The sequence below is a fragment of the Schistocerca nitens genome, chromosome 2, assembly GCF_023898315.1.
Source record: "Schistocerca nitens isolate TAMUIC-IGC-003100 chromosome 2, iqSchNite1.1, whole genome shotgun sequence".
NCBI lineage: Eukaryota > Metazoa > Arthropoda > Insecta > Orthoptera > Acrididae > Schistocerca > Schistocerca nitens.
The window spans coordinates 17,535,864-17,548,318 of record NC_064615.1 but is presented as its reverse complement, the minus strand read 5'-3'; the positions used below and the strand labels follow the sequence as shown (position 1 = coordinate 17,548,318).

Here is a 12,455-nt window from a genome sequence, read left to right as displayed (position 1 = left end):
AATGACGGAGGAAATCAATCCCGAGCAGCAACTTGTCGATATCCGCGATGTGAAACGTCAATGGGAACAGCATGTCAGGTGCGAGCTGAAGCTGGATCTCAACTGTTCCGTGAATGCTGACATTGGAATTATTCGCCGTGCGGAGCGTGGAAACGATAGGTAGCAAGCTCGACGGAGCAAGTGTTCGGGGGAGAACGCTGGAGTCCGTGCCTGTATCCACGAGAAAGTGGAGTTTGGAGCATTCGTCGAGAATGTACAGACGGCTGGGTGCACAGCTGGCATCGTGTGTAGAATGTTTTGTACATTGCAGACGCCCTGAAGAGGCGGCGCGAGACGAGGCGCCTAAAGCGGCTCACGCCTGTAGTTTTCCGCCGCGCACAACAGTTGGCATTTGCAGGCGGCACTGCCGTGTGTTGCATGGAACCAGCACAGCCGATGAGTGGGAGGGGAAGCCGGGCAAGGAGTTCCCGCCATCGTCGCGGGGCTGTGCAGGGCGCCAGCAGTGGGAGTGCTAGGAGTGGTGGGGACAGGCAGTAGTTTTCCCATGTGGCTCCCAGGTGGGGACGCCGTCGGCTCACGCAATGCGTAGGAGTTCACGTGGCCGCTCCCAGGCGGCGCTGGTGAGGCACTGACACTTGCAGGTGTGCCAACTGTTGGCACCGTGCGAACATGGCTTGCAGGGACGAGGTGTATGTGCAAATATAGTTGATGCATGCTGTCAGCGATCCGTAGGCGCTGGTCCAAAGTTGCCATTGAGAGGGCGAGCAGTTGGGTTTGGTTGTCATATGGTAACTTGACTGACCAAATGGCCCTCAGGGCGGTATCTGGCAGGGTTTGCTGGTCGACCATTGAGCATAGTCGGCGTCACAGCTGAGACGGCGATCTGTCTTGAATTTGCTCGACATGGATGATTTGCTGCAGCGCCTCATCCGTAGTGCGTGCTAAACGTTCCACAATAATTTTCTTCACCGAAATATAGCGTGGCAGAGGTGGTGGTGAATTAATTATATCACTCACCAGCTCAAGCTTGTCGTGTAGATGAGTAATCAAACTGGAGTAACGTGCTTCGTCCGAGATAACACCATTAAGTTCAAACACATGCTCGACTAGAGCAAACCAAGTGACAGGATTGTCACGATTGAATGGTGGCAGTTTTGGGGGCTTCGACTGCTGTGCCACTGGAGACAAGGTGAGGGCCCGGAAACTGGTATCCGGCTCAGAGCGAGATGCGACGTCTGGCGTGGCAACTGAAGATGCAAAGTGACACGACATGGTTGGCACGGAAGATGCCTGGTGTGTTGCCGACGCAGATGAAACAGCCGGTGCTGCTGGAAACATGGAACAGTCCGAAATACGATCAGTGTTTGTTGCGGCAGGGAAGGCCAGTGCCACCGGAACAAACGAGCGGGCGATCTGGTCGTATTGCATGGCCTGTGTGCCGTACGGCACAGGTAACACAGAATACACAGCACATGATGCGTCGTCGATGTCTTGTTTCACGCGAACACTGTTGGGTGGCATTGTCACAACACAAGTGTCTGTCGCAAGCTGTGACTGTGGAGCGTAATAATTCGTAAGAGATGCAAACGTGGGATGTGGCATAAACGGTAGTTGTCCTGGAGCCGTTCGTAAGGATTCACTCGCACTTACACAGGACAGCGGAATCGTAGGCACACTCGCGTTGTTGATCGGCCACATTGTTTATACACGGAGTTCTATCAGAATCACACGAAAAACAATAGTTTGTTGTCACCAGTGTGGTCGTTGGGTTGTATAGAGATTGTAGAACCGAAACATACCACTTAATTGATTGAATACTTTTATTGTTGCTAGAAATAGCTACACGAAATGACACATTGAAAATCCACAGTCGCTTGATTCGACAACATGGCGAACACTATTCTAAACATTTTTCAATGAAGTTAGTTCAAAGATGAGTTGGTAGATTGCTTGTGGTCGATAACCGCCACACATCATAAGAAAGTTTAGTAATACAGTAATAATCTCTCTCTGACACAATCATGTGTGACAAGACTTTTGCTGATGACATAGGGCTCAAAGAAAGGATGATGATTTAAATTTTTTTGTCAAATGTTCTTTTACAAAGATAAACCAGGAAATACTGCCACCACTCCTTTACCATACCACTGCAAAGATGAGTGATAAATTTATCATTGTTAGTTGTGCTGAAAAAAGAAGAAATTGTTAATTTTCAGTGAAGCCCATGGGCTTGAAAGAGTGCACATACCAAAACAGTTACTTATCGGTATTTATTCATTTTTAACAAATAAGTACAAGAAGGAAAATATTGCAGATAGAAATGGAAAAAAAGTGTAAATAATTACTGAGATAATGCCATAATGCTGCAAAGAAAGGAAAATGTATTAAAATTTAATATCCCATTAATGGCAAGATAACTAGAGCATAAGCTCAGATTGGACTAACACGGGTATGAAAATTGTTTGTCTTGTTTATGGGACAACTTTGTATTCAGTTCAACTGATTAAGAAAGCAAAGAAAAATTAAATTGAGAGATATGTCAGCTACCATTAACACCATGCCCCTCCTCTGTATGAAAGCAAAACCATTGTCTTAAACACCGTAGCATCTTACTCTGTTTGCACTAATGAAAGTGGTGATGGCTGGTGAAATTTTGTGTGTGTTAAAAAAGCCAATATAGCAGATAAACAGGGGAAGAGAACAACAGACAATGTAAGCAATACATGGATTGCAAAGAGAGATTAAATATTGATGAATATTGTGGTGTGCGTACTGTAAGACCTTCGGTACACACACCATCAGATTATTTGACTTGTCGCTCTAACGAACTAGGTGAGTGTCAGCAATAAGTCTCGTGGTCTTATCGTGGCTTGCACGCTTAGAGTAGCAGATTGACGGTGACCAACTTTAAACAGAACTTGATTAATTTTCACACACATTTATTAAAATAATAACAAGCATAAAAATAACTTAACTTGGTTCTGGATGCTATTTACAATTGACAATCTGAAGTTCCTTTGGTCTTGGTACGTTAATCTTATTCTCACATATCTCTGATACTTGACAAAGTGTCTATACATTTCTCTTCATGGCTATGTACAGGAATATGGTAATCTTATTAGGCGCAGACTGAAACTTGACTATAGACTGGTACAGACAAATGCAGACTGACAGATCGGAGCTCTGTACTCTCGTTATAATACCTCGTGCGTTCATGTATCACTGTGCGAGTGTGATCCGCGAGGAGAAAAGGTTGCACGTTAGCAGCAATCTCACTGGTTGCGTTACATATTAACACACGAATCGGCAGAAGCAGAATTTGGTCCGTCTCTATGACAGCGTCATCTCGTAGTGCGGAGACGGACGAGCGCTGCGCCTGCGCTGTTGTGCTTAGTGGGGCGCGCTCTAGTGGGAAAGTTGTGTATGCGCTGACTACACGGAACTATGTACACAACAAATATATAGACATCACCCGAGAGCTGTTTGTTAATATTCCAGAACTGAGCATATAGTATACCTTGTTATAGAAGGGGCAACTGGAGAAGTAGCAAAATATAAGTATTAAAAATGGAGTCAAACGACAGATCACTTCTATTGTGTTGTTGAGTATATTCTGCAGAAAGTATTTTATGCCTAGACATGACTGCTGTGTCTTCTTCTGCCTATTATTTGTCAATGTGTTACTTTACTCTTGCTAATAAAATGTTTGAAATAGTTTCTCCACTCCTCAGTATCATGTCAGTTACTTTCCTATCTCTGTGTGTGACAATAGTTCTCCTCTCTTTATTTTTCACGTACATTCCCACTTCTTCTACCTTTTGCTTTACTTTCTTATTTTGTAGTCCTGGTTGTATCATTTTTTGTGTCTTTTTAATTGTTATTATTGTCCAGTCTTTCCTGATTTAGCTTGTTTTTCTTGTATATTCACTATATTGTTGAGAGCTATTACTGGCAGCCTTTTATGAACTGGAAACTTTATGTCAAACCCTGTTAACTGTTTATATTCTGATCACTGTTCACGTGCCTCTTTGCATTGTTTTCGTCATGGTTCAAAATACTTTTGTGTGATCTTGATTTCATGTTTTGTCAGTTGATACATTTATCAGCTAATTACCATTTAGTATTCCCAGTTCAATATCGGCTTTCACTGTTGATCACTGTTTACTTTCCACTTATATTTTATTAAAGAAGATGTTTTGGAATATTATATGTTTTACAAGATTTTGTTTTTTTTTTTAGGTTCCTAGCAGACAGTACTAAACATGATAGTTACAGATTTTTCCACTGGACAGGGATTGATACATTTGTCTACTTCAGCCATCATTTTGTTACCATACCTCCAGTTGGGTGGATCAATGCTGCTCATTTACATGGAGTGAAAATCTTAGGTAAGATTTGATTAATAAGAAAACCATTTTAAGCATTTAACAAATGCTGTGATGAATATTTTACTTGTCTATTTAGTTTACAGTGGGCATTGAGTAGAGCTATACAGATGGTAGAGGATCTTAAACTGTGTATCTGGGAGTGAGGAAGTATTAGTTATGTATGAATTCTTAGTTTCTTTTAAGAGATATAAACAACTTACACATTAAGAAACATGTTAATTTTATAGTAACTTTTAAAAGTGACAACTACTGCTCATTAACACATATTGAAGTGACACATGAAATTGTACATCTCACCCTCAACTTCCTATGTTTTGCTGTACAATAAGACAAACAACTAGGAAGCTACTAAGCTCTTCTTCAGATCCTACTGAGGTTTCATGCACTAAAACTTCATGTAATCTCATTTTTTAAAAAATTCTGAAAAAAGAGATCCAACGATAGTGCTGGCTTCTTCCAATCCAATTACAAGTGCATTTGTTGATCAGTTGCTCAAAAACATTAATCTCAAAGTGAGGTGGTGTTCAAACCACATCCTCTCATAAACAACAAGATGTACACTCTCCAACACCAGTGACGTCTCGAATGAAAACCAGGTAATAAGTATCCTCAGATGGGGTAGCAGCAAATGAGGTCGTAGTAGTTGATCTCATATAATTTCAGCCCACAAGTTGGAAGAGAGTCATAACTGATGATCTAAGGTTATCTTGGATTATAGGTTTTCATCACTCCAGACATGGTATCTGTATCAGTTGAAAACATCATCAGGAATGTAAGAGCCATCATCCATAAATCACATGGACAGTAGGAAGTGTGGCACTGTATTATTGTGCTGGAATACCCATTGAAAGAATTGAACTCTGGGCTCAAAATTATTTGTTGCAATTGCTTACACTTATTGTTTGTGATACTGTAATGGTGTAAAAGTATGACATGCTTTCAGTACCTATTACTGATATTTTGTCACAGCTGGTGACATCACCAGAGCACTGGCCATCATCCGCATGACAACAGCATTGCAGTAAGCTGGCATAAGGGATGCTGAATCAGCACTCACCACTGCATGGTGCAGCTGCCAGCAGCAGCAAATTAAATGGTCGTCAAGGTGCTATTTTATGCACCCATCAAGCCACCAAGGCATGAACCACTCAGTCACACCATTGGGCCACTATGTAGCCATCCATTCCGCTTACACTAGGCAGTCACTGTTTGTTCATCAACTGCCAGCTGTACACCAAGGTCTGGACTTTGATAGCCCCTGTGCCATCCTGACTCTCCACTGCTTCCACCACTGTGGTCACAGATTGCACTGCTGTGCGCAGGAGCTGATCTGAACGGTTGTAATAGCCAAATGCCACAGCCAAGTCGGACCCTCAGGCTTCTCGCCATGAGCGATGCGGCACCACCACTTTGATCTGTGCGGCATATGCCAGACCACACCTTGCAGGACATGGGTGCCTGTTCGCCTCCAACAAAGTACTGGAAGTCCTGTTGTTTGGGAAAGAGTCTGACTCAGCTGCTAACATCTTGCTGACTTGACCGTGACTATCATGTCTGCAGTTCGAACTGAAAAACTTCCCACTCTTCCAGTAACAGTCTCATAAAACTAACTGCTATAATATGGAGAAATTTCTGCTCCACCAGTACTCTTCAAACTGTATTCTTTGATAGGAAAGTTAATGACTGCACATTGATAAATCTTTTCCATCTCAGTCTGAACTCTGGGCTCAAAATCACTTAGACTCTTTTGCTTGCAAGACCTTGGGCAACTTTGATTCAACAACAGTAAATTTCTTTCAGTTAATGTGTGGCCTTTACATATGTGTGGCTTTCTAGTCACTACATGACAGTAGATTAAATGTATCTCTGCAGGTCCATATAATGAGCAATATTCCATCTTCTACAACTATTGATGAACTGTAAACATTGGTGATCTTGGGTGTGGATATATCGCAGACAGTTGTTTATTATTCTTCATGGTAGCAGTGCCAGTGTCGATGCAGGAAACAGTTTGTTAAGAAGTAAAAGCCTTTTACATCTCATGGTACACAGCGTATGAACCTCTAACATTTTTATGATTTTAAAAAAAATTGGGATATCCTGTATAATATTCTGTTTCCTTTGATATATATTGTGCTAATGATATTTCAAATTTGCTACAAACCCTGTGTTTAGTGATGCTGTTATTGTTGATGTTGCTGTTAATTATACAATATTTAAAGAGGTATTAGTGCAGTAAAATACTATATTTGTAATTTAATACTATGTTCTAAACCATTTGTACAAAGATGATCTACATTAGTAAAATCTCTTGGGCATCCAACTGCATCAAGTGATTTCACATGCATGAGCCCTTGGCTGAAAGTTGTTCTGCTTAATGCTCCACAGCCATTATCAGATGGTAACTGACTATGGTTTCTGGCCTCATCATTAAATAGAGTCATTACCATCTGGCTGTGACAGCACTGATGCTCAGTCAGTCACCATAGAACGCAATGTCTTCATACTGAATCTGCTGTGCCCACTTTAACCGTGTGATGCATGTATTCCATGCTGTCTTTGCTGCAATTCACAGTCTGCATTGAGGGTATTATCAGATTTTGTGATCTTCATAACTTCTTTTATTATGCTATCCCAGAAATTTTTACCCTTTCTGTTTGATACATATATTGTTCAATGCAATTTTATGTCAATTATTCCAATTTCTCTATATAATGTAGTTGTAGAGACCTCCTTTTTTTGACCCAGCATTATTCTATGATGGGAATGGTCTGCTAAACTTAATACTGTACATTCTCACATGCTATTTTGTTAATGCCAGAAGATTTTTGGTCTACATTATTTTTCATTGGCATCATTAGTTTGCATATACACTCCTGGAAATGGAAAAAAGAACACATTGACACCGGTGTGTCAGACTACTTGCTCCGGACACTGCGAGAGGGCTGTACAAGCAATGATCACACGCACGGCACAGCGGACACACCAGGAACCGCGGTGTTGGCCGTCGAATGGCGCTAGCTGCGCAGCATTTGTGCACCGCCGCCGTCAGTGTCAGCCAGTTTGCCGTGGCATACGGAACTCCATCGCAGTCTTTAACACTGGTAGCATGCCGCGACAGCGTGGACGTGAACCGTATGTGCAGTTGACGGACTTTGAGCGAGGGCGTATAGTGGGCATGCGGGAGGCCGGGTGGACATACCGCCGAATTGCTCAACACGTGGGGCGTGAGGTCTCCATAGTACATCGATGTTGTCGCCAGGGGTCGGCGGAAGGTGCACGTGCCCGTCGACCTGGGACCGGACCGCAGCGACGCACGGATGCACACCAAGACCGTAGGATCCTACGCAGTGCCGTAGGGGACCGCACCGCCACTTCCCAGCAAATTAGGGACACTGTTGCTCCTGGGGTATCGGCAAGGACCATTCGCAACCGTCTCCATGAAGCTGGGCTACGGTCCCGCACACCGTTAGGCCGTCTTCCGCTCACGCCCCAACATCGTGCAGCCCGCCTCCAGTGGTGTTGCGACAGGCGTGAATGGAGGGACGAATGGAGACGTGTCGTCTTCAGCGATGAGAGTCGCTTCTGCCTTGGTGCCAATGATGGTCGTATGCGTGTTTGGCGCCGTGCAGGTGAGCGCCACAATCAGGACTGCATACGACTGAGGCACACAGGGCCAACACCCGGCATCATGGTGTGGGGAGCGATCTCCTACACTGGCCGTACACCACTGGTGATCGTCGAGGGGACACTGAATAGTGCACGGTACATCCAAACCGTCATCGAACCCATCGTTCTACCATTCCTAGACCGGCAAGGGAACTTGCTGTTCCAACAGGACAATGCACGTCCGCATGTATCCCGTGCCACCCAAAGTGCTCTAGAAGGTGTAAGTCAACTACCCTGGCCAGCAAGATCTCCGGATCTGTCCCCCATTGAGCATGTTTGGGACTGGATGAAGCGTCGTCTCACGCGGTCTGCACGTCCAGCACGAACGCTGGTCCAACTGAGGCGCCAGGTGGAAATGGCATGGCAAGCCGTTCCACAGGACTACATCCAGCATCTCTACGATCGTCTCCATGGGAGAATAGCAGCCTGCATTGCTGCGAAAGGTGGATATACACTGTACTAGTGCCGACATTGTGCATGCTCTGTTGCCTGTGTCTATGTGCCTGTGGTTCTGTCAGTGTGATCATGTGATGTATCTGACCCCAGGAATGTGTCAATAAAGTTTCCCCTTCCTGGGACAATGAATTCACGGTGTTCTTATTTCAATTTCCAGGAGTGTATATTTTAGCTGTGGGTCTGAAGACTAACTTGATGTCATGATTCTTCAGGAGCCAGCTGTCTTCCCTGTTACTGAACCACAGACTGACAAAATCTACTCATATAGATCAGTATCACAACACTTGTAGCCATCACCAGTTGTCTCAAAAATTCAGTCTGTTAAGGCCTTTAAGGACAGAAGTTGTTTCTGATGCCAGATCTTACCACAAGAATTGATCCATCTGTCTTCTGTGAGAATGGCTACAATAAGCAACAAATACTGCGGGCAATTTCAGTATGCATACATCAGCGGAACACCACTAAGCAAATGAACAAGAATTTTTTGTCTGGTCATTCTGTGATTCAGTGACAGAACATTAGATCTCAGTTCCTGAAGAGACATAATGTCAGTCTTCATGCTTCCAGCTAAAATACGCCAACCCATGGCACCTGTGAAAGATTAAATAGATATCAGAGCACCTGGCATTTACAAAATAGTATATTAATGTGGATAGTACTATGTACTCAACAGAACAATGCCATATTGAACAGAAGAAGTATCTGTGACTGTATTATCCCGAAAAATTAACTGTAGCCAAACATGCTGTGCAAAATGGACATAAAATTGCATTTGATGACATCTCTATCATCGTGAGCCTAGTGGTTTCTGGAACAGCATAAAAACAAAATTATTGAGATCAAAATATCTAATAGTATCCTCAATACAGATGCTACCTCTCTCAGAATCTGACTATTGCAAAGTTACAGCAGGTGTGACAGACCCAAGTAGAAAACATTGCTGTATGCAGCAGTGCACCTAGCACCAGTGCTACAACATCCAGTATCATGGCTACGTAAAGAGAAGGCCAGCAACCACGCAGCAATGAGTTATCACTTAACAGTGGCTGAGGAGCACTCAGCCAAGAGTTGGTGCGTGTATATTAGCAAATTGACATGTCTGGAAGCCGAAATGATTTTATCCAGTCATATTGCAACAAAACCATGCATTCAAATACAGGGTGGGGCAAATAAGTGGCCCGGATGAGTGGATACGATTGGATGTCTATGTATGGCTACAACCACACCCTGTGATGCACACACCATTTATATGCCTGCCACATGATCCGCACCAGTTCAGAGCATAGTGGGGACTGTGTCATTGTGAATGGAGCAGTGCAAAGGGGCAATGGTACTCACAGTGGAGCATGGGGTGTTCATTGTGGAAAGTTTTGTGACCAACAAAGTCTTGGAAATGGTGTGGTCAGTTGTTTGCCGAGAAGTTTAATGGTTTCAAAGTGCCAGCCAACAAAGAGTGCCATGCAATGCTTAGTCTTAAAATGGCACCAGTGAGGATCTGTTTTGAACAAGTCAAAGAACATTCCAAAAACTGGCTGCAGTTCACCATAAAATGCTTCAGAGTCCCGCCAAATCAACCCGAAGCTTGTCCCGAGAAATTGTCTTATCGTGTCGATCATGCGGACGGTTACTCCACCTGGATCTGCACATGCATCACTACTGAGTGTGTGTTGTTTGTGCATTAAAACCAGGAGATGCTCCCCCAGTTTTGTGAGCAGGAGCTGGCTGAGATGATAATGAACAGCTTCAATATTTATGTGTGATGAAGCCTGGTTTTACCTGAGTGGTTATGTCGACCCTCAAGAGTTGTAGGTTCTGGGCAGCAGAGAATCTGCATAACTTCCACGAAACACTATTGCATGATCAGAAGGTTAGGCTTTGGTGTGCAGTGTCTGCGCACTGCATTATTTATTCCATTTTCTTTAATTAGACACTGACTTCGGCACATTATATTGCCAACATTTTGAAACCATTTGTGGCAGCATTAACAGAGGAGGAAAGGCCCTACAGTTACTTTCAACAGGATGAACCAACTGTCCATACAGCTGACTGAGCCTTGGAGCATTTTTACACAATCTTCATATCTGACAGAGTTGTTAGCAGAGGTCAGTCTGGTCGTGGCCCTTGCTGGCCACCCATGTGATCTGATCTGCCACTGTGTTATTGTGTGGGGAGCCCTCAAGTCTAAAGTGTATCATAAAAACCCTCATAGTCTTCAAGAACTGCAGCAGAACGTTTTGGATGAGACTGCAGCAATTCCAGGAGTCCAGCTTCAATCCGCCTTCAGCAACTTGATGATCAAGGTCCAAGAGTGCCAAGAGACGAATGCTAGTCACTTTCAACATCTGCTATAGGTTAGTGCTGTATTTCCTTTCCTCTGCTGTGTTTCTTTGTACCCGGGAACACCGCTCACAGGGCCACTTTTATTTGTTACATCCTGTATTGTAATCACCATGATTTCTGTATGTTGCTTCATATGAATTTTGGTTACTGTAGCCAGTTCATAGTTTAATGTGGTGCTGGATTTTCTCTAAGCAGAGTTAATGTAAGGCAAGAAACTCAAAACATTTCAGTTGCACTGCATTATGCCGTTGCAGAATGCTGTCAGTTTCCAGAGAATGTGTTGTTAACCCAGTTGTGAAAGTGGGTGTTGTGCATAAGGCAGAACCCAGTTTTGAGCTGTCAACCCCTTATGACTGTGGAAAAAGTCTGAATTGTCTGAATGAGGAACAGTTTCAGAGTTTGGTACACTGGCTGTTCGTGCAGTTTGCTACTGTCGGCTGTGACATTCAAGTGTGCAGGAGGCGAAGGACAAGGTTCAGTGTTTGTTTGAGTATACAGTTTCAGTGCATCAGGGCATATTGTTATCCCATACTCTCTGCCATATACTTTCTTCCATGGTTGCTAATACAGTAAGACATACAGGAAATCTTGGTGAAATGCAGATAGTAGGGGAGAGATCTCCCCCCCCCCCCCCCCCACCTCCAAAAACCATGGACCTTGCCATTGGTGAGGAGGCTTGCGCGCCTCAGTGATACAGATAGCCGTACCGTAGGTGCAACCACAACGGATGGGTATCTGTTGAGAGGCCAGACAAATGTGTGGTTCCTGAAGAGGGGCAGCCTTTTCAGTAGTTGCAGGGGCAACAGTCTGGATGATTGACTGATCTGGCCTTGTAACATTAACCAAAATGGCCTTGCTGTGCTGGTACTGCGAACGGCTGAAAGCCAGGGGAAACTACATCCGTAATTTTTCCCGAGGGCATGCAGCTTTATTGTATGGTTAAATGATGATGGCGTCCTCTTGGGTAAAATATTTCAGAGGTAAAATAGTCCCCCGTTTGGATATCCGGGCAGGGGACTACTAAGGAGGAGAAAGAAAACTGGCGTTCCACGTATAGGAGCTTGGAATGTCAGATCCCTTAATTGGGCAGGTAGGTTAGAAAATTTTGAAAGGGAAATGGATAGGTTAAAGTTAGATGTAGTGGGAATTAGTGAAGTTCAGTGGCAGGAGGAACAAGACTTCTGGTCAGGTGAATACAGGATTATAAATACAAAATCAAATAGGAGGACTGCAGGAGTAGGTTTAATAATGAATAAAAAATAGGAACACAGGTAAGCTACTACAAACAACATAGTGAACGCATTATTGTAGCAAAGATAGACACGAAGCCCACACGTACCACAGTAGTACAAGTTTATATGCCAACCAGCTCCACACATGACGAAGAAATTGATGAAATGTATGATGAGATAAAATAAATTATTCAGATAGTGAAGGGAGATGAAAATTTAATAGTCATGGGTGACTGGAATTTGATAGTAGTTAAAGAAAGAGAAGGAAAAGTAGTAAGTGAATATGGAATGTGGGTAAGGAAAGAAAGAGGAAGCCGCATGGTAGAATTTTGCACAGGGCATAACTTAATCGTAGCTAACATTTGGTTCA

At 43.6% G+C, this 12,455-nt stretch overlaps 1 protein-coding gene across 2 annotated transcripts in view; it reads left to right on the top strand.

Annotated features, from left to right (window-relative positions):
- Positions 1 to 12,455, top strand: part of LOC126235679 (cytosolic endo-beta-N-acetylglucosaminidase) — a 115,889-nt gene that overhangs the window by 26,178 nt on the left and 77,256 nt on the right. For both annotated transcript variants that reach the window (XM_049944408.1, XM_049944409.1), the window contains exon 2: positions 4,240 to 4,388. In XM_049944408.1, coding sequence (XP_049800365.1) covers positions 4,240 to 4,388 — 149 coding nt within the window. The remainder of the gene's footprint in view (positions 1 to 4,239; positions 4,389 to 12,455) is intronic.